Source organism: Apteryx rowi, unplaced genomic scaffold (genome assembly GCF_003343035.1).
Source record: "Apteryx rowi isolate R43461 unplaced genomic scaffold, aptRow1 scaffold_4, whole genome shotgun sequence".
NCBI classification, from domain to species: Eukaryota; Metazoa; Chordata; class Aves; order Apterygiformes; family Apterygidae; genus Apteryx; species Apteryx rowi.
Genome location: NW_020450529.1, coordinates 2,520,677 through 2,547,804, shown reverse-complemented (window position 1 = coordinate 2,547,804; position 27,128 = coordinate 2,520,677). Strand labels below are relative to the sequence as shown.

The 27,128-nt window shown below is 39.1% G+C and overlaps 1 protein-coding gene across 18 annotated transcripts in view; it reads left to right on the top strand.

Moving 5' to 3' along the window:
• ITPR1 (inositol 1,4,5-trisphosphate receptor type 1) overlaps positions 1-27,128 on the top strand; it is a 191,537-nt gene that overhangs the window by 58,441 nt on the left and 105,968 nt on the right. For 14 of the 18 annotated variants that reach the window (XM_026074806.1, XM_026074807.1, XM_026074796.1 and 11 more), the window contains 20 exons: positions 2,777-2,863; positions 4,530-4,688; positions 5,979-6,077; positions 6,582-6,665; positions 6,749-6,895; positions 8,295-8,390; positions 9,777-9,821; positions 12,929-13,083; positions 15,213-15,312; positions 15,783-15,943; positions 16,727-16,868; positions 17,253-17,411; positions 18,026-18,198; positions 18,450-18,569; positions 19,746-19,940; positions 21,644-21,895; positions 23,246-23,387; positions 24,380-24,533; positions 24,869-25,056; positions 26,663-26,801. In XM_026074806.1, coding sequence (XP_025930591.1) covers positions 2,777-2,863; positions 4,530-4,688; positions 5,979-6,077; positions 6,582-6,665; positions 6,749-6,895; positions 8,295-8,390; positions 9,777-9,821; positions 12,929-13,083; positions 15,213-15,312; positions 15,783-15,943; positions 16,727-16,868; positions 17,253-17,411; positions 18,026-18,198; positions 18,450-18,569; positions 19,746-19,940; positions 21,644-21,895; positions 23,246-23,387; positions 24,380-24,533; positions 24,869-25,056; positions 26,663-26,801 — 2,797 coding nt within the window. Of the gene's footprint in view, positions 1-2,776; positions 2,864-4,529; positions 4,689-5,978; positions 6,078-6,581; positions 6,666-6,748; positions 6,896-7,194; positions 7,246-8,294; positions 8,391-9,776; positions 9,822-12,928; positions 13,084-15,212; positions 15,313-15,782; positions 15,944-16,726; positions 16,869-17,252; positions 17,412-18,025; positions 18,199-18,449; positions 18,570-19,745; positions 19,941-21,643; positions 21,896-23,245; positions 23,388-24,379; positions 24,534-24,868; positions 25,057-26,662; positions 26,802-27,128 lie in introns of those variants that run through there. The other 4 variants (XM_026074808.1, XM_026074800.1, XM_026074799.1 and 1 more) reach the window with 4 other exon arrangements.

The window sequence follows — 27,128 nt, the reverse complement described above, 5'->3', positions numbered from 1 at the left end:
TTTCTTAAAGCCTATATTAAGCTCATTGTAGACTGAAATACAAAATGGGCCCTGTAGGAGAGTGCCATTTGCTGATTGCCATATGGCTGCCTTACTCTTGCATTTCACAAAGACTGAGCGCTTGACTCATTTTGCTTTTGAAAACATAGTTTTATAACCTAGAAGTATTAACTTGGCAAGGAGAAAGTTATTTTTGTACTGGCTGTAACACAAAGGTTCCTCACTTGTGCCTCATTTCTCCTGTCCCTTTAATGATGATAAAATACTGATGTAGTTTCAAGCTTTAAGTATCAGATGATTCTGGCTTTGGTTTTTTGGGTTTATAAAGGAAGGGGAGAGGAAAAGACAATTTATGCCCCCAAGCTATGTATGTTTTTATGTATTTTACAGAAAAGTATGCTCTAGATATTGTCATGTTGAAGAAAAATACCTTAATAGTGCTGGGTACAATGTCATTTAAAGTTGTCTTCTCTTTCCCTGGTATGTTCCAATTCAGGTGTTTGGGACCTGTTCCTCCTCTTCTGACTAGCAGGCTAATACTTCACTGTTTCATGAAGGGGCCCTTCTGTTGGAAGTACAGGATTAGATTTTTCCAGTATTTAGTCACAGCTGACTGATGGTTACACAGGGATGTGCCACCATGCATGAACAGCTTGCTTGATTTGATGACAGGTTTTGATTACTTTACAATTCTCTTGGAAAAGGTTTAAGATACATCACTTTCACATAAAAGCTAAGCTATAGTGTGTGCCAAATCAGGTCTTTGGTGACCTGGGGCTGTTGCATGGCTTTAAAAGAATTTGGTCCTGTGTATATCATTCGCAAATCACAACTTCATTTTCTGCCAGTTATATGGTACGTGTGTCATCTTTTCCATTTATTGGTGCATGGAATATACTAAAAGACCTGTTTTGTACAATGTTTGTTGGGAGGGGGGAAGAGGGGAAGGCCATGCCCCAAAACATACCTGCAATTGTTGCCTTTGCCCATGATTAGATTTCCTTATCAATGCATATAATTTTTAATGAAACTGGTGATCCAAGATGTATTCATCATCATCACTTGCCTTTTTTGGCTTTTGTTTGTCTACTGGTGGAATTTATTATCTACTGTGGAGTGCTCAATGCTGAGGTCAGGTTATTTTAAGTTAATGCCATTTAAGGGATTTAAAATCTGGGACACTTGTCTGTCTTTGGTATCAGGAATCAATGCTGTTTGAAAAGCTGACATCTAGTGGCCAGAGAAAATGCTTATTTCTTCTTGAATGACACAGGTAGCGCTGTCAGTTTTGTTATGTGCTTTTGAAATGTATCCAGAATCTTAGTGTTTTCTGTAAAAATACGATGATTTTCTTTAGAATAAGTTTGGCGCCCAGCCCTGTGCAGGCATGGAAGTCCTCTCATGATGCAGTTGATGGTTGAGGGCTTCTAGTACTTACTTCAAAAAGTCCTTTCTTGGCAGAATATTTTGAACTTGAGCAGAAATAATGTTTTATTTCAATAATAAAAAGTAAATTATCCTTAATTGTAATTTTGAATATATTCTGGAATTTAAAGGAGCAGCTGTATTCCAGGTTCTCCTGGAGAAAGAGCCAGCTATCATACCTAGCAGAGTTTCTAAAAATAGCAAATTGTGTGTAAGCTGAAGATGACAAAACTTCCTAACAGTATACAGAAGGCTCTTCCTTTGCAATAACTAAACTTTGTCCTGTGTTTTTCAGTTCTTCAAATTTGTCTCGCTACTGTTAGGACAAGAAGCTTTGCCCACAGTTCCTCCAAGGGGAAACTGGACCTAGCATAGTCCTAGAAATCTGAGAACCAAACCATAAGCATTCATGCCTAGCCTCCTAAAAAAGTCTATTTTTAAATCACTGTGTACCATTACCTATCAGTTAAAGTAAATGTAGATTTTTTTAATGAAAAAATCATTTTTCATATGAAGTGAGAGAGAATTTCTTTACCAAATAAAATGGTTTTAAAAACAACCTGGGATAAATAGCTCACTTTAAATACAAAACAAAATTCAAGATAATAGTGAATATACAGAGTACATACCAAATGTCACCTTTTATAAGAGCTGGTTATTGTATTAAATTAGGTTAGATGAAATAGAACAATTTGTTACTATGGTCATTCAATCTTGCGAATGCTTTCACTTTTATTACCATGTTGGTATGATAATATAGCACCGAGAATCGTTTGGTAATGAAGTGTTAAATCTGTGACATGGGGAAGCTGGGAAATCAAATGTTTGGAGCTCCAGCAGGTGTATGTAAATGTCATCTAAATAATCCTATTGAATGATGATGGTGAGTAGAGCTGCTGTAAAAAGGTAGTGTGGAAGAGTTGGGGCCTACCTTGGCAAGGTAAAGGACCAAAGCTGAGGTCCTTTCCTTTCATGTTCTRCGGAAGTCAGTAGAAAGGAGCACAGACTTCCTGGCTTGAATTGTCACCCTTCCCTTTCATCCTCTGTGCATTGGTGTTTCGTTATCTTTTCATGACTTGTCTTTTGATAAGAGCTTTTCATTCCATGTTTTATTCAAAAAGTTTGTCAAATTCAAGTCAGAATATGGTTTCTGTGTTGTTGCTACCTCATCTGTAGGATCTTTTAACGGTACACGCTGTATTTTCCTGAAAAACTCAAAGGAAATTGGATACACAGCTTCAAATTTTCACTTTTTTTTCCAGTTCTGTGAAATACTTTTACAGAACCTTGGGTGCTTGACGGTGCTGTTTATAAAACAGCTAATGACTGAATTGTTCTCCTTTAATTTCAGCATGCAGCAGATTTGGAAAAGAAACAGAATGAAACTGAAAACAGAAAGCTGCTAGGAACAGTTATCCAGTATGGCAATGTCATCCAGGTAGGTTCTGGGCATCTTTGGAAGCTATATAGGATTTTGCTCAAAATCCCTTGTTCAATTTGACTTTGAAGTTGTGAAATTTGTAGACAAGAGCACATAGCTTTGCATGGTCTGACAGTGTCCTGAAGTGTGATCCTGTGAAGCAAGAACTGTGTTTATGGCTGTGAACTGTGTGAGGACGTTGAGGAAAGTTGTATTTTTATTTATTTTTTATTATGGGTAAGTTGTGCTTTTTTTGAGGTCACCATGTGCTTGCTTTCTTCAGGAGTGTTTCTCTTCTTTGCCTTTCTTATATTTGGCCATTTGGAAGATGGCACATACAGAACACTATAGTTCCGAATGTTGTTTCATGCAGTCAAATGTTGAGATACCAAATAGTAAACTGGCAAAAGCAGGAGAATCAAACTGTCTAAGTAATTGCAGTCCACTTAAGCAAAGAATTTACTAGGTCCCAGGGAGTGAAAAGAAACTGAAATCACACATCGAAACCAAGAARAATGGAAAGTACATAGTTGCATAATGAAAGAAAAACATGTCTTTATTAATCGGGGAATGTCATCTGCGGCGGGTGCTGGCTCGCCCTGAAACCAGAACACACCTGCTTCCCCTAAGCAGAGTACCTCAGCCCTTTAGAAGCAGGGATATTACCTGAGCGTTTTGAGCCTTAGATTAAGAAATTCCTGTACAAATGTTTTTGACTCTTATTCTGTTGACGTAATTCCAAGCAATAGAATGGGTGGCTAGGAGCACAGACAGGCTGTGGTGCTGTAAGGAGGTATTGGCTAGTCCTTGAAAGTAATCGCAGTCTTTGGAGCAACCTGAAGGGAGGAAGGGCAAGGAAACGCCTTTCTGGATTGAAGTAAGCACGCTGTTGGCCTGCATGTTTGAGGCAGGATATCCACTTTTAATTAAATGATGGAGGCAAGATGGTAGTATCCATTCTCAATTGATTAGACTACAGGCATCAACACTAAGAGGAGTGCTAGGTTTTTGCCTGTATTTTCCCTGTGGTATAAGTGTTCTATGAGTAATCACCATTTCAGTAGTCAAAAGGCATTAAAAAGCTGCTATGTGAGAGTACTTCTTGTTTGCAGAATTCACTGGAAATCTAACAGCCGTTGCTYTGAACTGAACAGGGTAGGAACTAGGATGTGACCTCCTGCACCTTACATTTGCATGCTGGTTGTGTGTAATCTGTGCGAGATGTTATACGGTGGAGGGTCTGAGAACAGGACGTTTTGAAGAGAGTCTTCAGAGTAAGGTTTCCTGTTAAGCAAATCAGAAAAGCAAAGCAACTGAAGAGCAGTCTTACTTCTCACCACTCTCTTCCCAACCAGGGAAAACAGAATTTGTAGTATTTTACAACTTTTGATCCTGTAATCTTGAGCAGTCTGTCATAAAGTGGCATGAGTTTTTGTATATGTCTATCCTCTGCTGGAGAAGGGATGGGTATATTAGCTGAACATCTTTTATGCCAGAGGACTGTATGTATACTGAAAGATGTCTAAGTGGAATTGTGCCTGAATTCATCTTAATGTTCATTTAATGTCATTTAATTTTTATCTTAATTTCTGTATATTATTGTGGTTGTCTTACGCATACTCAGTATCTATTGAGGGGAGGAAATATGAGCATTCTTAGAACTGAACTCTAATTCTTATTCTAGCTGCTTCATTTAAAAAGTAACAAATACTTAACAGTAAATAAGAGGCTTCCAGCTCTACTAGAGAAGAATGCTATGAGGGTGACCTTGGATGAAGCTGGGAATGAAGGCTCCTGGTTCTACATACAGCCTTTCTACAAGCTGCGCTCCATTGGAGACAGTGTAAGTGCTAAGAGCAGCTGTTACCTTCCTGTACTGTTTTGTGCAAGGCTGGAGAAAGCCTGTTTCAGGAGCTCTTTCTTGCAATTAATGAAATGCACAGATTTAGTGTGTGATATTGCAGCAACAACCTTTTGCCTATGCTGTAATGAGGGGGAGGAACATTACTATGGTAACTAGTATTTTGGAAACAAGGAATGATTTAACATTGGAAGGAATAAGAGACCTAACTACAGTAGCCTTTCAGAATTCCTGTCCACTTCAAAATGGTAGGAAATGTTGAGTTGCTTCGGTGAATTTAGAACAAATAGCATCTTGGTTTTCAGTGTTGTAAATTTTGAATCAAAATCCATCCTAGTTTTGTATTTGAGGAATGAGGTAATAATGAGGTTAAATGGTCCTGTTATTTGTGGGAACTCTGGAAAGTGATTGGTTCTGAACAGAATGCATTACCATTTTAATCTGTTCATCTGTTCTGTACAAATCTGAGGCACCTGGGTAGACTATCTGCCTAAAATCAGGAGAGGTCACAAGATTCAGTATGCTCTGTGGTATAGCCTAGGCATATATTTGGCACCTAAACACAGAGGACTTTATCAAAAAGGAATAATTTATATAGTAGACTAGCACCATATATTTTGGTGCAGCTATTCCTTTTCTGCACACAAGGTAGGTAAAGCCAAAACATAAGTTWATGCAACCTTAGTGGTCATTAAGTCCTTTCAAATCCCACTGATTTGCAAACACTTTATCAAAAAGAGCAGTTCCTGTCAATACAGAGAAAGCCTTTTTTTTCCTCCTTTTTTCTTTTTTTTTTTTTATTTTTGTTTAAGAAAGACTTTGCCCTGGAAGAAGGGAAACACAGGACCTTTACTGTCCATAATAAAGTGCATTTATCTTGAGTCATATGCCAGTCTGGTCAAGAATCTGATTTTACAAATGTGTGTGTCTTGAAGGAGGAAGATTTTGGGCTGACCTTTTGCTATAGGAATTATTTGYTAAATATTAACCAATGAAACAGCTGCAAGGAAAGTAACAGATGAGTTATCAGAATTGCAAGCTATGTTCCTTCTCTAAGCCTCTGATTCTCTTTTGAACCTCTCTTTTGAGCCTCTTTTTTTCTGCCGGAATGACTGAATACAGTAAACTGAATTCTGGAGCAGTCAGAATTCCAGTTTTCATACTCAGACTGGTATCTCTCCAACCTGCRAGAAGATGATTTCCCCTTTCACTCCCATTAAATAAAGGTTTCTCTGGTTGCAAGTTTGTGTCTGATGGTGTGCTTATCTACAGGTTGTCATTGGAGACAAAGTAGTCCTGAATCCTGTCAACGCTGGCCAGCCTCTTCATGCCAGTAGTCATCAGCTGGTCGATAATCCAGGATGCAACGAGGTAAGGACAGAATGATTGAACTGGTAGGGCAGCAGTTTGCAACAACTGTATAAACCTCTGTATGTTTCAGCTAAGCTGCTAGGACTTGTGTGTTATGAAAATGAAGTTCTCAGTTACTATGTTGATGGGTACCTGTGGCATTGTTTTGRAACGGTTATCTGGTTACTCAGCACCTTAATAAAGCTACCAGACTTTTCTCCTATCTCTTGGGCCCTAGACAAAGATTTAAGTTTGATCTCTTTTGTTGATCGGCTAAAAATAATACTTTTCTTCAAATCCGATAGTCATCGTACAATGATGTGTAGCAAGTTACTTTCTAAGAAGTCAGCTCTGTAGTTACTTTTTTGGGACCGAGTGCAGGAATGACTTTCTAGAGCGATGCAACAGGGACTGCAGTATTCGGTTGAAAATTACGTAAAAAGTAAGGTGGTGGCTTGTGGCAGTATCTTATGCAGGCAATGTGCACATTTTCAGTGTGGCTAATAGTTTTAGTTCTCCTTTTAGGTCAACTCTGTGAATTGCAATACAAGCTGGAAAATAGTCCTTTTCATGAAATGGAGTGATAATAAAGATGATATTCTTAAAGGGGTAAGAGTCAAAGCTYGTCTTGCTCATGACTTGTTCAGGGATGCATAATGTCTATATTGRTCATGCTGTCTGGGCTTTGGCAGGGTGACGTGGTGAGGTTGTTTCATGCGGAGCAGGAGAAGTTTCTGACCTGTGATGAGCACAGGAAGAAGCAGCACGTCTTCCTGAGAACTACAGGGAGGCAGTCAGCCACTTCTGCGACGAGTTCAAAAGCACTGTGGGAAGTAGAGGTAAGAATGGTAACCAAGGCTGGGGGTGGCTGTGTAGTAACAATTACTGTTTCTGTTTAAAAACTGTATGCTTGGATTTCTTTTTTAAATACAAGGCCTGCTGGCATTTGAGGTTTAGTCTTAGAATTCCTTTACTTACTGTGCTTTCTTTTTTGTAAAATGAAAATTTAGTTCTGATTTCTAATGCCACAGCAGATCGCTCTCAAATACAGGTTCTTGACAACTAAGAAAAGGGGACAGAGAAGCACCTATGAAGTCATTTTCTCACCAATCACTAAAATCCCAAACCAACTAATAATTTCAGCTAACTGCTATGTGTACTGAACACACTATTTTTGATGTTGAATATTGTGAGTATGCATACCTCATCTGACAGATTACACCTCTTTGCTAGTCTCTGTGCATTGTTTGCCTGGACTATATTTTCTTTACTTGGCTTTTAAAYAGAATGACTAACATCTTGGCCATCATAGGCTTCTTAAAATACCCTCCCCACATTGGTGGTATTAGGCTAGAACAGAGCTGTTGTATATAGTTATAAATTTAAATGTTTGCCATGTCACCTGCCTGTGAGAACCATAATAGTTATTGTAATGGTGGATATTTCTCATATTGTCTTTCCAGAAGTATCTGGTTTGGTGTACAGAYTTTTGCCTATTTTAATTGGGAGCCTACCTGTAATTTAGAGGCTTTGAAACATTAATGCATTACAACGCATCAGTGGCTCCTCTGGTAACTGCCCATGTGCATGCAGTAACCCTGTGATAAGTGCTGGATAGGCAGTTGGAGATGAGCTAGTCCTTCCCTGAAAGGCAGGGGTCAGCTATGCTGGATTTTCCCRAAGAAAGTAGGTGTACCCAAACAGTGGCTGATATGCAGTAACTGATCATCTGGTGTTGGAGGTTCTGCTTGCCACAGGAGAAATTTGAGAGTAGACATGACAGTCTTCAAATTATTTTGTACAATATTGTTACCTTTGAAACATTTCCAGGTGTCTTCCCTCCCCCACTTCCTGAAGGTCAAAAACTAACTATGCCAAAAAGTTAAAGGATCTGATGCATCTCTTTAGGAAGGGTCCTTCCCCCCCCTTCTCTTCTTTCTTCAAGACCTRGCGACACATATACATCTAAAGCATCTTCTTTAATTACTTCTCTGCCTACAAAAAATCAAAGTTCTTAAATTCTGGAGGTAAATTAATGGCAGTCTGCTCATAGTATTTGCTGTACTATATGATATTCACACATGAAAGGTTTCTGTGTGTGTGGTGGGTTTTTTCTTTTTTTTTCTTTTTTTGAAGGTGGTTCTTGTTCTGTTTCCTCCTAAATGTAGGTGAAATACAACAGCCTTTGAAAAGGCAGGTCACTGTGTAGTGAAAAATCTGGCTTCTCTGTCCTTACAGGTGGTGCAGCATGATCCTTGTCGTGGTGGCGCAGGATACTGGAATAGCCTTTTTAGGTTCAAACATCTTGCTACTGGACACTACTTAGCAGCAGAGGTAGGTGTTGGAGGTTTCCTTAGGAACTCTGCCTTTCCTTCCGCAGTATTTTCTTCCTTTTATATTTTCTGGAAATCTCTCGTTTCCCAACTTAAAAATAGAAACAGATGAGGGAAGGAGAGGGGTGTTTGGGCCCTTAGTATTAATGCAAAAGTAGATGGCTAGATATAGGAAACAAAGAAAGAGGGACTTAAAAGAATACTGCAATACGGGGATAGTGTTGAGCTCRTTGCACTTTTTATATGAATTCTAGAGGCAGTAACTCTTCTCTTGCAAAGAATAGACCGTAAATAGCATCCTGTCATGTGGGCAGTAGAAATCAAGATGAATTTATTAATAGATGAATAAATTGTAAATGGCTGAGAGCCTTTTGGGGGAAATGAATTCAACTACTGTTAGTTTCTCAAATCAATGATTTCTGAACAGAATTGTAGAGCTGACTGTAAAATGGAAATGCGGTTAAGGTTCAGATCAGCCTTATAAGAACTGTTGATAATGCTTAGCTGTCTAAGTGCCAAATAAGCAAGTCTGTTTCTCTCTCCGTAGTGGAGTTTCTTCTTTCCCCTGCCCATCTTCAAAATTTCAAGACATCTTATAAAAAATATAAAAGGCCCATAGCAAGTGGGAGGCTATAGTTTTGTGAGTTTTACTGCTTAACACTTGTAAATGTTTATTAAAACTGCTTTTATTTACTTCAGAGTATAGACATATCAACATGACAATGCACAAACCTCTGTAAGTAAAAGATGCCCTGGATGTAAAAGCGCACAGYAGGGCAGAACGGCTGTCTTGGCCCATGCTCTTGACTTGAGAGCTTCAGTGGAAAAAGTCCAGATTGAACATCCCATTTTACACTCTTCTAACTTGCAGATTGTGAACCAACAGCATTTTGTCACATGCACACAGAAATTCTTTTCAGTAGTGATCCATTATAGGGCTTTTCCAGTAAATCTTGGGTTCACTAATCAGCTAAAGCAAAAATGTAGCAGAGGAGATTGCTCGGTTGATCCATGGTTAGAATAGTGTTTGTTCTAAGAGATTTTTGCCAAGTCATAGCGATTTTTAGAGCTACTTTGAAATTCCAAATGGAATTTCAAAAAAACAAACTCTGTAGCTCTCTACCCTCCTTGCTCCTTTAGGAGTTATCCTGAGCTAGTTAAATCTCTCTGCATGTTTGCAGATTACTTAATTGGTTAATTCCTGGACAGACAGATGCCCAATTAAAAATGAATACATTTGCATAGTATACTTGTTTTGCATGTCTGGTAGTTCTGTAGCAGTAGAAAAGATTACATCTTTTACAACATAAGTTTAGATCTTGCTGAGGTTGTTTCCCACTTCCAGGTCTGTTAGAGTTTTGACATGCCTGTGATTCTGTTTCATCAGGTAAACCCTGACTATGAGGAAGATGACCAGGAGTGTCAATCCTCAGTAAGTATAGGCAAGAGTATGATCTTGCCCCTGATTGAGGAGGGCTTGACACAGACCCTAGCACTTAATTGGCCAGTGCATAGATGCTCCAGGCTTTTTTGCTAGTGAAGAAAGTTTAAAAAAAAAAATAAAGAAAGAATTATCTGAAGGCTTTAAAGGCCTATCTAGRAAGAGTGGATATTAAACACTGGAATAGGTTTTAGTGAAGAGCAATGCACTTTGAACAAATATTAAATGTTATTTGGACCCCCCACCCCTGCTCTTTGTATTGTCTCTCGTTCTGTCTTCCTATTTCATAAACCTTTGCTTCCTTGAAGCATTCTCTTTCCATAGGTCTGCAAAGTGAGTTGCTCAAGATGACACCAGATGGCAAGTGTCCCTAATGGGATGTTCATGTAGTGCTGTGCCAGTCAGTCATCTGACCTCCTTTATTTAATAAATGAATTTCCTCTCTCATTTTAACTTGTCACAGGAAAGCCATGATAAAAGATCTAAAGAGCAAGAATGGCAGGGCGAGAATGATTTTAACGCCATTCTTGATTTTCCTGTGAAAGCAAGTCTGCGTCCTTTTCAGTAAATGTTGTTGCATCAAAGATTGAGTGTGCTGCTGCTGCTTAATGCTAATAGAAGCTTCTCATTGACGTCAGCGGGAAACAGCATTGCTTCAGTGGCTGATAGCAGATAGAACTGGAACAGCACTTTCCATTGTGGATTAAATTTTTTAGTTGRATTAGATCTTAGGTCTATGCAAAAGCCTGTATTTCTTGGTTGTTAGCCTGTGTTACAGAAGATTTGCTCCATTTGGAAATGAAAAAGAACTGCTCATCCCCTTTTTAAAAAGGAGATGAGCACACTGTGATGCTTAAAAGTCCAGCAGGGAGGAATTTTCCTCCTAAAAGGATCTGTTGTCATAGCCAAYCCATTAAAAGCTAACCTTTGTCCCCAAATATTTAACTGTTATCATGGTTATTTCTTGGAGTAGAGAATTTTTTAGTAGTATTTTGCAGCATACAGTGATCTTCTGACAGCTTGACTCCAGTAAACATACTGGAAAAATGAGAAGTAATGTGAACAAAAAATCCACAAAGCTCTTGTTCCGGGGGGAAAAAAAAAATCCAGTACTGTTGTATTTTTATTTTTTGATAGTTAATCTGTGTGAAAGTTTGTCTTTTATATAGACACCTGTCCTACCAGTATCATGTCAATGCCTACTTCCAATAATAAGTGCAATAATAATGATAGTGCACTGGCTTCACATTTGTGCTGATTTTTTTTTCTGCTCTGTCTCTTTACCACTAGGTGGCAAAAATAGACCATAAAGAATAGTATCAGAGGCACRTAATTCACTTCTGTCATAAAATTACTGCATAGCTGAAAATTCACTAGTGACAAGATGGTGTGGGCTGCTTATTCTTGCTTTGATACAGTAACTTGATTCAAGTGCGAGCTGTCTGCAAGACTGCAAGTATCTTTGCACAGCTCTGTGTGTTGTTGTTTTTTCCTTATACCTTAGTGAGCTGTACAGGAATGAGCCTTAAATGGGCATGGAYGATAACCCAGCTAGTACCCTTTCACCATTGCAGGGGACTGCTTCTATCAGATTTGTAATTGTTTTGGTGGTTGAGGTTTTAGTTCTCCCTAAATTGCCTCACTTCCGACTTCTTGACTTACTGTTCCTTGTTTTCAGCTTTGCCACGATTTCTGTAATTGRCCAGTTTATCTTCTGAAGTGCCAAAGGTATTGCAAATTGTGAATATAGAGCAGCTGCCTTATTGTGTGGATGAAGGAGGCAGCTGAGACTCTGAGAATTCATTCCAAGTGAGTGAATTTCTCCTGGTTTGAAGCCTCCAGATGGATTCCTTTGAGTGTATAGTTGCTGCTTCTTTTGAAGGCACATTCCCAATGTGTATTTCTGTTCCATATAGCTAACTTTCTGTTCCAACGTGCAAAAGCAGAGACTTTAAATGTCACTACTTTGCAGCCAAGTTCACTGACTACAAATGTGCTAACTGCAGCGTATCCTGAGGCACAAGTAACACTATGCAGCTTTTCTATATGTTTAAGTATTGCAATGTCTTACATGGAGACTTTGAAAGACAGGTATTTAAGTGCTGGCTCCTCACTAGGTCTTTTGGGTGCCTACCTTGACTGGTGCTGAGATCATGAGGAAGCTAATAAATTGGTTGCTTGATCACTTCAAAAATTACATCTAGGATTTAGATGTTTATACATGGACAGCTGACTCTTATATTTTGTCAGAGTTGGCAACTTTGTTTTACTGACTGGTATTAACTGCTAGTATTCCCTAGGAAAGGTTTTGGAGAAAGCTGTAGTTCCTTTTTCCCAGTTTATTTTTTCCTGACTTTTCCTTTCATCTAAAAATCCAAGGTTTTATTCACTCAGTTGATGTTAGTATCTTCACTTTGATAAAAGAGGCTGGTAATTTACTGGCACCTTAGAAATCCAGATTTTCTGTTGCCATGTCCTTTGTAGCATATCCATATGTTTGAGTGCATCATAAGCTGAAGTGTAAACAGTGAGGCAGCAACTTCTTGATTAGCTTTTGCTTCCATTGTCTGTGATTGACGGGTGTGAGTCCCATTTTTATTGCCCAAGTTTATGTACCAACAATCTTGCTGGGAAGTACTGTTGCTGATATTTATATTTGCAGCTCACTAAATTACTTTGTTAGGGTGATAACTGCAATGCGTTAAATGCATCCCAAAAGCCACTAGTATGTAGGATGGGGATTTCAGCAGATGTGGGTCATTTGAAACTAGTCAGAGTTCCCAGTGCACTGTGGGGTGARTGGCCAGGGGATTTTGAGTCTCTTCTGGCACTGTCCAAGACCCAACCTCTGTTGTTTAGCATTTATTGTGTTTATAATCCAGAAATGCTCAAAAGTTACCAACACTAGGGAAGGCAAAGAAACGTTTGGCAAGAGCAGCTACTTGTCGGTTTTTCTAGTGTACTAAGGCAGAGCTCTCTTTACCAGTACTTGGAATAGCTCAGACTTATGTCCCCAAAATATGGGACATGTTTGTTTAACACTAGGCAGATGGGTCTGCAGAGCTTGGTCTGACTGTGTGATGGGACTTCTTCCACAGCTGGATCCTGAGCAGGATGCCTCCAGGAGAGGCTTGCACAGTGCTCAGGAGAAGATGGCGTACTCCCTGGTGTCCGTGCCTGAAGGAAATGATATCTCCTCCATATTTGAGTTGGACCCTACAACACTGCGAGGAGGAGACAGCCTTGTCCCCAGGTATAGCTAAGCACAGTGCTAGAACCGACTATCTGCCTTGGTGGTTACTGGGTTTTGGCGGAGGGGGGAGGGGGTTGTGTTGTTGTTGTTGTTTGGATAAAGCTGTTTCCCACTCTATTTTTTTTCCTTTTGAGTTAAGGCCCTACCTCAAATTAAAATAATACTTACAGATRCCTAGAGCATTACTTTAGTAGATTAGGAAGCACTTTGCTATGGAGTTATAAATAACAAAACCCCCAGTTTACAGATGGGAAAACTGAGATGAAGCAACTTTCTTTTGCCAGTGAAAGAACTAGAACTAAAGCTTTGGGTCTCCTGTAATGTGTATTGTGTGACCTATGTGTGTTGTGTTTGCTAGGACATAATATACAGTATCTGACACTTCATTTTTTGTTTTTACAGTTACCTAACTTCATATGTACCTCTTGCTACTTAAAAATGTTGCATACTTCAACGATATGCAGTCTGACTGCAGGCTCTTTGCTGTGTGCTCCCACTAGGAAAGCATGGCAAACTTGTTCAACTCTATTTCTCTCTGAGAGCCTTTAGATTATCAGATACACTAACTTAGCATAAGTTCTCATGGCCACCAAACGCAGCAGTCCTGGCTGCCTCTTGCCTCCTTTGGACTGCCACAGTTGTGTGGAGAAAGGTGGTTGTACTGCAGCTGAGACATCTCATATGCTGACCTAAAATGTTTGTCCAACTGTGGCCTGCCATGTTTTATCCAAAGCTGGTAACTGCAGAACAGTGTCGTTGCCAGAAATACCTGAGGAGCTCAATCGGGACTGCTGTCCGAAGACGAGCAAAGACTCGTTGAAACTTGTTAGAGAAAACTGTTGAATGCCAGTCGTGTTCTTGCACTTCAGCAGGCCTCTGATGCTGGTACAGCATTGGCTCTTTATACAGCTAGTTTAAAACTTCTCAGCTTAGGGAATGCAAAATAGAGAGCAGGGAGTTATGGATTAAAAAATRCAGGCTTACGGGAGGAAGCTAACAGCTCAGCTAGGCAATATCATGCAGAAATGTGAGGATTTGGAGATGCTGTCAAAAAGACGAGTTTAATGTGTTACTGTGCAGCAGCTAATTTACTGCAGCATATTTCCTTGTTCATATGTCACAAATGTGAGGCAAAAAGCACCATCATAAATCCTTTCATAGACATGGGGCATCTCATTAACTAACAGTAACTCAGTGCAATTTCTGGGACTTTAAGTTTGTTTGTGATATTGCAGATCTTCATTGAATGTTGCTACTGCTAAGAGCAAGTTTTCAGAGTAGAGATCCATTTTGAAGTAAAACTTTGTTTAATCAAAGTTACCAATTCAGTACAGAGAACAAAAATGTTAGAATGCAGGTGATGTGGGTCGTACGTATGCTTCTGACACAAGCAAATAATATTTTTATTATTCGGTATTGCTAGTAATAGCAGTTCCTATGATGATCCTGGTTTTGACCTTTCACATCTAATATTCATAACTGTTACATAGCAGTCTGAAGTATGAATTTGACCTCAGCAAATATGCAGAAACTTCTCAAACTTCCAGTAATGTTCAGTAAGGTCTTTTAACTTGCCTTTTAGTACTTGTTCCTATATAATGTTTTAAAATATTTCTTGTGGTATTCACCTATATGTGCCTATATCTGCATGTGCACGTGTGCAATCCCTCTGCTGGATTTACTGTGTTTTATCAGAAATAGTTTTATCAGAGCAAACTCCACCAAATTCCTTGCTGCCACATATTTACTGTGCATTACCTGGGTCTCTCTGGCTTTGTCAGTCTGAAGACAGTTTTCAGAGAACATTCTCAGTTATCAGCCTTACCCCCCCCCCCCCGGGCCAATCAGGCCCTGGAAGTAAAGTGACATCCGAGCTGCTATAATATGGATATAATTCTATTTTACATCTGAGTTGATTTCATTATGAAGGGTAACTGAAGGCTTTAGATAAATATATATTATAAAATAAGGAAAGTCTCATTCCTGTTATGATATGCACCATGTGTAGGAGAATCTATCTTTTTTCTTTCTTTCTTCTCTTGTTCCTGCCAACATCTTGGAGTTTTAACAAGCCTGAGACTTCCTGTCTGGGAAACTGACTCATACTGAAACTTTTGTCTTTCTTTCAGGAACTCTTATGTCAGACTTAGGCACCTTTGCACTAACACTTGGGTTCATAGTACCAATATCCCTATTGATAAAGAAGAAGAAAAACCTGTGATGCTTAAAGTAAGTCCTGTGACTTTATTAACAAGTACATCCTTTATCTCCTGTACTTCCCCAAAACTGTTGTTGGTAGGAGAACTGCCAGTCCCTTGAGACTTACAGTTCTTCTAGGCTTGTCAAACAACAAGCAGAGTAACAGTAATGAATAGTGGCTATGCAAAATATTATGCCTAAAAGGCTTGTGCAGTGCTTTAATAGTTATGCTTTTCAATTTCCACTGTAAGACAGTCATCGTGAGGTTTTTCTTACTGGTCATGGCTCTGTTTTTCAATCTCATCTGATGTTTTCTCTTGGTTCAGGAACACCTATAAGATTGCATGAAACAGTGCTGTTCTCAAAGTTTGACTTTAATAGTCTCTAAGTGAAGCTCTTTCAGAGCATGGCTTTTCTTCTGTTTTATTATCACTGAGTATGTGAATCACTACTTTGTTTTCTGCCTTTTGGTTTAATAATAAAATTGCTTTGGATTTTAGATTGGTACCTCTCCAGTGAAAGAGGACAAAGAAGCTTTTGCTATAGTACCAGTTTCTCCTGCAGAGGTTCGGGACTTGGATTTTGCAAATGACGCAAGTAAGGTTTTAGGTTCCATTGCTGGCAAGTTGGAAAAGGGAACAATAACCCAGAATGAAAGAAGGTAAGGAAACAGGAATTTGGAACAGATAATGCYGTTTCCTTTACCCAGCAACGGTTTCTGTGAAATTACATCTAGGTACACTAACTTCAGAGAAGAGATTTTGTTTCCTTCTTGATTAAAAATAAATAAATATATAAATATATATATTTGATAGTTTTGTAGTTGACTTGTCTGTACTGGAGGTTCTCCAGCCATATTCTGTCAAACCTTCCCTGTTGCTCTGTGAAATGAGAGCATGAGAACTACTGCTCTGAACCCTGGAGGAATAATCTGTAGCATGCCTTTCTTGACGGGCTTTGCAAAATGTGTGTGGGAATTTATAATCCATCTTGTGAAGACTGAACACATGACTTCTTGCAAATCCTCTGACAATGTATGTGAAAAGTACATGGCTGCACAAAAAGGATATGCAGTCTGCTGCATAAAGCTAGGTCCCATATGCTTCCAAAGTAAATGGTTTTTATTTGACCTTGGAGAGATTATCATCTGATTTTTGGCAGTTTAAAAGAACTGCCAAATAGAATTTTGTGAGCATATAGTTGTCCTAAAATGGTTATGGTTATTTTACCACAGTTTGGCTATTAAATATTAAAGCTATAGCAATAGAGAGCACTTGTTCCTATTTTTAAGTTCTGCTCAAGACTATGTGCTTTTATCCAACATCTGGATTAGTCTAGTTGATGTTCTTCTGTCACTTTAAATCTGTGCAACTTTAYACTTTCATTGTTCTTTTAACAGATGGAATTTATAGTCTTGCATTAACGACTTCTGGCTTTTCTGTAGATCTGTTACCAAATTGTTGGAAGATTTGGTCTACTTTGTTACTGGTGGAACTAATTCTGGACAAGATGTCCTTGAAGTGGTGTTTTCTAAACCTAATAGAGAACGGCAAAAACTGATGAGAGAGCAGAATATTCTAAAGCAGGTAGACTTTTTTTTTTAATCCTCTAACATCTGCCTACAAGAATGGTTCTCACTCAGACTAGAGAACCTAATAATAGAGAGCCTGGTCAAATTACTGAGACCAAAGGATCTTGCAAGTTTCTAGCTTTCAGCAGGCCCTTGGTGGTGGCCTTTAATCATACTGTTGCTGGAAGAAACATTAGAGAATATGGGGCTGGAAGAAGGTGATCAACAGCATTGTCTGTATGGGTTACTCTATGGCAAGGAAACAAACTTGGTAACTGTAGTGTGTTTTTTGACATACCTTACAGAAATTTAAAGGCATTTAAAGGCTTTTACATTAATTTTAATGAGATGAAGACAGTGTCTCATGGGATTTTATCTTTGGCTTTTGATAAATCCATAGATTTTCAAGTTGTTGCAAGCACCATTTACAGACAGTGGTGATGGCCCAATGTTGCGACTGGAGGAACTTGGAGATCAGCGTCATGCTCCTTTCAGGCACATATGCCGGCTTTGCTACAGAGTACTCAGACACTCTCAGCAGGATTACAGGAAGAATCAGGTTGGAAATATGTCTGCAATTTGCAAAGGCACTAACATTGTTCCAGTGCTCCAAAAAATAAAGCTACATCCTATTAATTAATCCCTACGCTGCTGTGGTGTGCTTCTACAGTCAGCAGGAGATTTTGGGTTGCTCAGTCTTGCTCTATCTAGCACCTTTCATCTCTGTCAGAGACTATATACCGTGTAATTAGAACTAGTTCTGAGGGGCATTTGAGAAAACTGAAGTTGATAACTGTTGAATCTAGGTGAATTCTAAGATTTTCTTCACAGATATATATATATATATATATACACACACACACTATAAGCTCCATTGAAAGTTTACCTATGAATTAAGTTTTATACATTTGGTGTCAGTTATTAAAAGCAAACTCATAGGGATAAATAAATGCCTTGGTGATGTCCAGCTCAGGAATGAGGGAGATGATGTCTGTCATTGTTTGCTTTCTCTCAGAGGAAGAAGAATTAGAATCTAATCAGAAATCTGATCTTCTCTCCTTTGGAAGTTGATATTATCAAGTGTCTTGTTATTGTCTGTTATTGATTTCCCCCCAGCCCCGAAATTCTGAGATTTACTCACACCACCTTCCTCTTTCCCTTTATGTTTCAAAGGAATACATTGCCAAGCAATTTGGCTTCATGCAGAAACAAATTGGCTATGATGTCTTGGCTGAGGACACTATTACAGCGCTGCTTCATAACAATCGCAAGCTCTTGGAGAAGCACATCACCGCTGCCGAGATTGACACTTTCGTTAGTCTTGTGAGGAAAAATAGGGAGCCCAGGTGAGATCTGCATTTTTAAGTACAGGATTACCCTTTTCCTCTTAGTCTTCTGAGAAGTCTGTATTTGCCARCCTATGAGTAAAAGAGCACATTAGTTCACTTTTGCATTCACCATAACTTCCCGCTAGGGCAACAGTCTCACTCAGCAACCTTGATTGGAGTTCTGAATACTTTCTCTCTGAAATATAGATCGCTTCACTCTAGAGATCTCAAGAAGAATTGATATCCTTTTGGCTTCCGTTTTTTGACAGGTTTTTGGATTATCTCTCAGATCTGTGTGTTTCCATGAACAAGTCTATTCCAGTGACACAGGAGTTGATTTGTAAAGCCGTACTGAATCCAGCAAATGCAGACATACTCATTGAAACTAAGTAAGTTAATGACTTTAAAGACAGTTTTGCTAGGGTGAAATCAAAGGAAGGCAATTTGAAGCTGAGAACAATGCTGGCATGTTTAGAGAAAGGAGTTAAAAATGTGTGGGGCCTCCACAAATACACAATAAATAGATATTGATGGCAGCAAAATGTCTGACAGATAAATTCTCCGTCCTCTGATCACAGAAATCTTTCAGATACCTCATGTTTGATAGAAGTAGACAGACTTCTGGAAGAAATTGCAGGCATGTGTGCGTTTTTAAGCGTTGCACCTTGAATGTGGTTAAAAAGGTTCTGAAGCTCATAGATGGGAGAAGTCTTCTGGGATCTCCTGCCCAACAGGCTGTGCAGGAAGGTGTGCAGGGTCCCATGGGCCTGATCCTTTCCTGGGCCTCAGGCTCTTCTCTACCTTGACTGGAGTGAGCACTTCTTGGAGGTATGCGCATCGTACTCAGCTCGCAGCAGAGCAGACGGATGTGTCTCTGCGCGCTCSCTTCTCCCTCTGCTGTTGGAACTTTGGTCCCCACCTCTCAGCATTGCCCTGCCAGTGCCAGAGCTCACAGCAGGCACCAAATCCCAGTTGTCTTTTTGTAATGACATGTGGAATAGGGCACAGATGATCAGTATCGAAGTACAGTAAAAAGGAAACAGGACTTTATCAGGTAGTATTTAAAGCCCAGATGGATGAGAGAATTCTTGCAGATTTAATTCTCTTCAGTTTCTACATCACTTGTTTGTTCTTACCTTGTGTGTTTGATTTTTGATTTGGATTTGATTCAGATGTGTGACCTTTCTTTTGATGAAGAGCTAAAAGCCCAAATTGCTGCCTTAGTTTTAATAACTGAGTGGTTTCTAATTATTTTTGTGACACAAACAGGAGGAAGTTCTGATCCAATTGGCACTTATAGGCTAGTGAACTGATCAAAGTTTGGATATTACTTTCACCAAATCTTTTGCTAGTCTGTTGAATGATCTTTGAACCAGTTCTCATGTAAAGATGTTTTTGAAAGTCAGTTAGCCTTATCTTTGACTTCCATGTTCCTTTAGCTTCCCCAGAATAGAACTAGTTACTTTCATATTGCCAGTAAATTTTAGCAAGTGTCTTAAAAGCAGTGTTCTCAGATCTGCATGGGTCTTGGCAGTCTGTAATCTAACCTCATTTCATTCTGGCAGGTTGGTCCTCTCTCGGTTTGAATTTGAAGAGGTGTCAAGTGGAGAAAATGCCTTGGAAGTTGGAGAAGATGAGGAAGAAGTGTGGCTATTCTGGAGAGACAGTAACAAGGAAATCCGCAGTAAGAGTATCAGAGAGTTGGCTCAGGATGCTAAGGAAGGGCAGAAGGAAGATCGGGACGTACTCAGCTATTACAGGTTAACAGCATGTGCAGTAGTTGGCTAGGAAAGTGCATCAAGACTGTGGGGGGGAAGCCTTCAGTTACACAGGCTTTAATTGATTCTCAAAAAAGATTCTGGTTTAATGGGCAAAATAGCCGTTAGAGAGTGAGGATGAAGTCTCTTTTGAAGTGTGAGCTAAAAGGGCCGTGTTATTCGTGATGAGAAGTCCAGTTATGAGTATGAGCAAGTCTAAGCTGATTTTAAAAAAAAGTTAAGGCTTAGAGTGCATTGGAGTTGAGCAGCATTTAATGCCTGTACTTCTGCTTGGTTTCCTAATAAGATGTGTGTTATCACAAGAAGAAAGCCCGTGTGTTAACTGTTTAGGTTACCCAAATTCAAATGGTGGTTAGGGTGAACAAGCACTTGCAGGAAGCAAAGGATTTCAGCTTGCAAATGTCTTTGCTTTTGATTTTAAAGAACTTACTGCTGTTCTCCCTGCCTGCTAAATTTCTCTTTAACCTCAAAATCTTTAGTAGTCTTGTTCTCAGCAGGACAATATATGAACTCATGAAAATGCCACAAGAAGTTTGCTTTGATTAATGCGGYGCTCTTTTGTACTGCTTAAGCTATACTTTTAGCAGTTTCTAATGTGAAGCAGTGTTTCCAGATGACTTGACAAGACACCAAGTTCTTGGCACAGTGTAAGATCAAGTTTCAGTCCAGACCAAATTCCTGTGTCTGGGTTATAAACTTCTGAAAATAGTTTGACAGACTTAACAGTGGTAGTGCAGAAAGTACAACTAAATTTTTTTTAAGATGTATTTTTTGCATTATCTCTTATATTGAAATGGTTCATGTAGTGAACCGTAATATATGTTTTTTTATTTGGGCCTATTAGAAGGTTGAGCTCAAAGGAGACCTGTTTTATAATATATTTAAAAAAAAAAAAATCTGCTTTCAGAATGGATTTTCTTGCATTCTTTTTTAGTAAGATTGCTAGTGTTCTTAATTCATTCTAGTCTACGTTATAGACTAATGGATGTGCTCAGAACAAGGATTTAGGATACAGTTTGTTCTCTTGAGGAGCACTTAGAGTGAAAAGGAGCCTGCTTTCAATTAAATCCTAATTTTTTTAAGAAACCTCATAGTTGACACTACTCAGCACAAAACACTTTTGAATGTTGGACGTTTGGTTTGTGACTTAGGGTTAATTTGTCAGTATACTGAATGTGCATAATTTAAATGCCATTGCTTGCTCTGTTTGTAGGCTGAAAAGCTTGAGAATAAAGYTTAGCTTTTGTCCACATATTCTTTGATTGAAGGGAGCAGACCTCAGTAGTATGCTTAATCATGTACTTAATTTTAAATGATTCTGTAGTCCATCTACTTTGTTGCCTAAGTGATCAATTTTAGCTTGAGCATCAACAAGTGTTCTGTCTTCCACAATATTTAGGCTGAGTTCCTGTTCTTTGGAATTCCTCTATAGCTTTCATAAATAGCATTACTTAATTCTATATAACTATCAGGAAAATATGATGACCTTATTCTATTTTTCTACTATTTTACCTTTTACTAGAGTTTGATAGTTTTTTAAATTCTTTTCATAATTATTATAGCTATGTTACTGGAAAACGTATGTAACACTAGACTGAACCTTACAAGGGTGTTTCAATACTGTACGCAGTGGACGCTCCCGGAAATTAAAGTGTAAGCTGTTTATATGTTGTTTTTTCCTGAAGATACCAACTAAACCTCTTTGCTAGAATGTGCCTTGACCGACAGTACCTGGCCATAAATGAAATATCTGGTCAGCTGGACGTGGATCTCATTCTCCGTTGCATGTCTGATGAAAACTTGCCATATGATCTGAGAGCATCTTTCTGCCGGCTAATGCTTCATATGCACGTTGATCGTGACCCCCAAGAACAAGTAACGCCGGTGAAGTATGCTCGTCTGTGGTCTGAGATACCTTCCGAAATTGCTATTGATGAGTAAGTACTTGCTGGAAAGGTGTGGGGAAGGAAATTACATCACTCTTGATTTTTAAAACAAAAGCAGATTAATTCTAAGCTAATGCATTGTTTATGCTGTTCCTGTTTAAAAAAAAGAAAAAAGTGAATCTCAAGAGTAGTCTCACTAGTTCTGTTACTCAAGCCCTGTAGCTTCATTTGCCCGTAGTGCTTGCTGAAAAGAACYTTCTTGAGTAGCAAACAACCTTCCTGCGCATGTGTGGTGCAGACTACGGGGTGGTAGGTGTTTTCTCCCGTGATCACAGTGCTGCTCTGGCTCTGGTCACGTGGCCTCGCCCTGGGGAGCAAAGCAGGGGAGGAGTATTTTGCTTTTCCTTCCTACACTTTTGTTTGCCTTATTTAGAGAGGACGCTCTTCAGGGTAAATTGTTCATACAGTAGCTAGCACCATCAAAAGCAAAAACAAGGGGGAAGAGGCTGAAACAAGTGATGTGCTGAATAGAGAGTCAAGCTCCTTAACCTCTTGTGGAAAGTATTTTGGGACAGTGGTAAAAACCTATACAAAACCACAGTTCGACTGTAGACCTGATTTCCTGACCTTGGGCTCATACTGACTCTTTGTAGTACAAATAATCTGGCGTTTACCTGTTCAGAACTTTTTAATTTGAAGGAATTGAACGTTTTTTGTTAAATATTGGGACTTCAAGTCTTTTCAGTATTAGTAATGGGGCTTGGTTTCTTCTTGTTTTTTTCCCTCTCCTTCCCTCTTTGCTAACCTAGTTTTCTTTTCTAAAATAGAATAGGTCATTTTYGGGTTTAAATGCCAAAACAGAAAAACAAATGGCTTAAGCTCAGGCCACACAGTGTGATCAAAAGGGAAAAAAGGTAGTTAATTGAGTGTGAAGGGGATTCTCTTTTTAAAATGCTCTCTGCGCACTCTAGAAACCAGCCTAGGATTTGTACTGAAAAAAATTGAAGTCTAGTAGGTTTTTTGTATTAGTTTTCTTAGCAATAATGGCATCCACAGTCAGCATCTCTTGGCCATATCTGCTCCCGTTAATGTTGTATGTAACTTTTCACTGTTGCCATTAAAAAAAATTGGGGTTTCTTTTTTATTTATTGGGACAAAATTCTTTTTTTTGTTTTCCTCAGATGTTTTTAAATAGTGCGAAATGAGCATATGGGATGAAACAGCAAAAGCCAGGAAATTATGGTGTCAGCTTCCTGACTCCCTCATTTGGATAAATTGTTTAACAGCCTTTAACTTTTCTTAGATTTTGACAAGCCAAATAAAAATGTATTGGGGAAAATAGCCGTGTATATGCATGCTAAGGTTTTTTTGTTTGTTTTATTTTATTTTTTCCCTCTTCAGCTATGATAGCAGTGGAACTTCCAAAGATGAAATTAAGGAGAGATTTGCACAAACAATGGAATTCGTAGAGGAATATTTAAGAGATGTGGTGTGTCAGAGGTTCCCTTTCTCTGATAAAGAGAAAAATAAGCTCACTTTTGAGGTAGTTATCCAATTTTGATTTTTATCCTTTTTTTGTGGAATGTTGACACTTTAAGTACTGGGTAGATTGGCAAGTAATGAGTGAATACTAAACTTCAGCAAGCTTTTCCTTTCAAGTATAGTTTTCTCATGCAAGCAACCCCAGTGAAGTTTGTGACAGTTTGCAGCRTTAGTTCTTGAAATACAATTTATGAATGTGAGCTTATGTCTTAGATTTGCAGCAGCCTTGTTTACTTTTTCTGCTCTGTGTGATTACAAAGTCAAGCTTTACTGGCATAAATATTCTTGAAAACTAAACTAAACATTATATCTGCATGTACAGATATTCTCTAGAACTTATGGTATTGCTGATTAAGAGAACAATACAGTATCCTGTGACTTGCTGGGCCATTTAAAATAGTCTGTGCAAATAAAATGTAGCGAATGCACACAATAGTGTTCCCTAAATAACCATTAATTTAAGAAAAGACATCTGATTTAAAAACAACAACAACAAAACCCACACAGACATTTGAAGGATTTGCTTCAGGTGATGGAGCTACCTTAAATATTTGCATTATAGTTCAAATTATTTGTGTGGATTTTGAAGCACTACATGTGGAGGACTTGAGGGGAAACTCAGTTACCTAGTAACAGCAAGCTTTAGTCAAAGACTTTTTTTTTTATTAAAAAAAAAAAAAAACATAAAGAGCATCTGTACATTCCTTCTGGTCTTGATGTATCTTGCCTTTTCTGTAACATGACAAATATGATACGATTTTGTAACTGCAGAATATCAGCTGCAGGTAGAGACCTTTACTTAGGCATTACAATATTTATGGACAATTAGAAAACTTTCTGATAAAATGCAGAATTATACAGTGTCAATGAATTATGAGGTAGTATAATAAGAATATGACACAGCCAGGTTCTTCTTTTCACTGTCTTAAGACAGCTTGACTTTGATAACAAAACGTTGAGTATTAATCAGGCTTTTTATTATTATTTTGGTAGGTTGTTAACTTAGCCAGAAATCTGATATATTTTGGTTTCTACAACTTCTGTGACCTCCTCAGACTAACCAAAATCCTCCTTGCTATATTAGACTGTGTGCACATCACTACCATCTTCCCTATTACCAAGATGGCAAAAGGCGAGGAAAGTAAAGGTAAGGTGAAAAACGACTGGCAGAATAGAGMATTCATTGGTGGTTTCTAGTTCATCTCAAAACATCAGTATGGTTTCCCAGTCTTCTCTCTTCCATCCATGGAAGGCTTAGCTGTAAAGCTGAGTGGTGACTAGGATGAAAGAGGGAGAGGGCAGGGGGTTTCTAAAAATACTACAGTGCTCCGTTGACTTCTGTCTGCTCCAGGGATTTAGGTGTTTACCTGCCTTGTTTAATGCTGAGACAATTCCTCTTCAAGGGACGTGAAGGGTCCTTGCCCTGTTAACGCAGTCCCATTACACCATCATAACTTGACATATTTACCTACCTCTCTGAAGGGAGCAATGTGATGAGATCAATCCACGGAGTTGGTGAGCTGATGACCCAGGTGGTGCTCAGAGGTGGTGGGTTCTTACCCATGGCCCCTCTCGCTGCTGCTCCTGAGGGTAACGTCAAGCAGAGTGAACCAGAGAAAGAAGACATCCTGGTGATGGATACTAAGCTGAAGATCATCGAAATACTTCAGGTAACAGGGATTCAAAGAATACAAACTAGTGCGGCATTGCATGCTCTCTTTATTCTCAGCGTTAAGGCAGTGCAGTACTGCCTTTTAATTCACTCCTGCCTTGTGTGCATCTCTCAAACTGGTGCAGTGTTACAAGGGCAGCTCTTTCTGGCAGGCAGCGCTCTTCTAGCATGTGACAATGCTATGTCATGACTGGAGTTGTAATTTGTGTGGGTGGTACCTGGATGAAACAATGTAACAGAAATGAGCTTGCAATTGACTTCTGCATATTTAACAGTAATTTGTAAATATTTGGTTTGCTGAAGCTGAGAGCTCATATGTCCCTTACCRTCTAAGTAGTTTCATTGAATCTACAGGGCTGTCTTGACTAGCACCCTGAGGAAGGGCATATACTTGACACTCAAGGCTTGTACAGTCATCAGCTTGAAGTGTTCTTTATACATGCATATTCCCCAKCCTCAGTATCTCTTCCATCTCTGGCTTTTTATAGTGGTTCACTCCTAACTCTTCTGGACATGAAGAGAAAAGTTTTTTTCCCTTTCCTACAGCCCTGTCTTGATGTAGTTGATCCCACAAAATTATATGGAAAATAAGAAAAATACCTCTATCATTCTTCTGTCTTCCCTTCCCTCAATGCAAAAGTCTCTATTCTGTTTGGTAACCTCTTGGGCAAATAGCCCAAGCTAAAGCCAAAATGCTGCAAAAGCCTTGTGGGTGAAAGCATGCTAAGCAGCAGGAAAGCCATGGCGTGCCTTCCCTGTGCCCTCCGTGGGAGGCTTCACGCATCGCTGGGTCTGAGGTTATGCCCTTCCGCTCTGCAACAGATGCAGCACGTAGAGGAAGCTTGATTCATTTCCTTCTGCTATTTCACTATTTCTAAGTTTAATTAAATCCAAAACTTCTCTTATATGGCCTGGTAAGGTGCAGTGAGGTATTTTAATGTACCAATATTACCTCTGTTACCATGAGTTATTAATACTGGCATTAAGTATCGTCCCCTGAAGTAGAAAGAACTTAGTGTTCTTTCACTGTACTTCTTTCAAGAGAGTTGTCGTGATACCACCAAAAAGGAGAACCTCTCTTCTGAGGTGCATCAGTGCTAATGAAGCCTCCAGTGCACCTGAACTGTTACCTGTTGTGTAACAACAGCAAGTTTTGCTGCTGTGATTATGGCACTGGCTTGGCTCTTGACTGCTCACGTTCAGCTTCTCTGCCACAGGCCCGTGGGAGTCTGTGTGAGCAAGACAACAACACTTGTCTATTAGGTTCCTGTTAATTTAAAATAGAGATAGTAATGCTTTCCTTTCTGGAGGGGGGTGGTGTGAGGATGCATGCTTTGGACAATAATAAAGGATCAAAACTCTGTCAAAATCTTTTATTCATAAGTACTTAGCACTATGTGCATATTGTTATACTGTCAGTGGAATCACTGAAAAAAATCCTGAATTTGGGGGATTTAAGAAATACTTTTGTGTACCTCTTCAAGTGAAATCCACATTTTTACTAGGCAGATCTTGCCTATTAGTAGCACTGCATATGTGCAAATTGTACATGTGCTAGAAATAGAAAAATTATTTTACCATTCTTGCTACTTCTGTATCATCAGTTTATTTTGAATGTGAGATTGGACTACAGAATCTCCTGCCTGCTGTGTATATTTAAGCATGAATTTGATGAAAGCAATGCCCAGATGTCTGAATCGCCCACTGGAAGCAGTAATCAGGAACTGCCAACTAATGTACCAGGTTAGTTATTTTGCAAAGAGTGAGTTTGTGCGTGTTAGGGAAGACTCTTCAATCTTAGCTCTAGTTGGATGCTTGATTCAGGCTCCTACCTTGCTTTGGCATGTGAATGGTCCTGCTGAAGTGGAGTACTCTGCTGACAGAGGGAATAACAGTAGAAATCACTTCCATGTACTCCAAACAGAACCCAGGACTTATTTGTACTGTCTCCTGCCTGTTTCCATGTATTAAGTGTGACTTCACCCAGAGACTGAGATGTGCTCTTTAAACAAAATCTGATGTAAACACTACCATGTGTGGTCTGTCACGGGCTTCGAATTGAATCTTTTC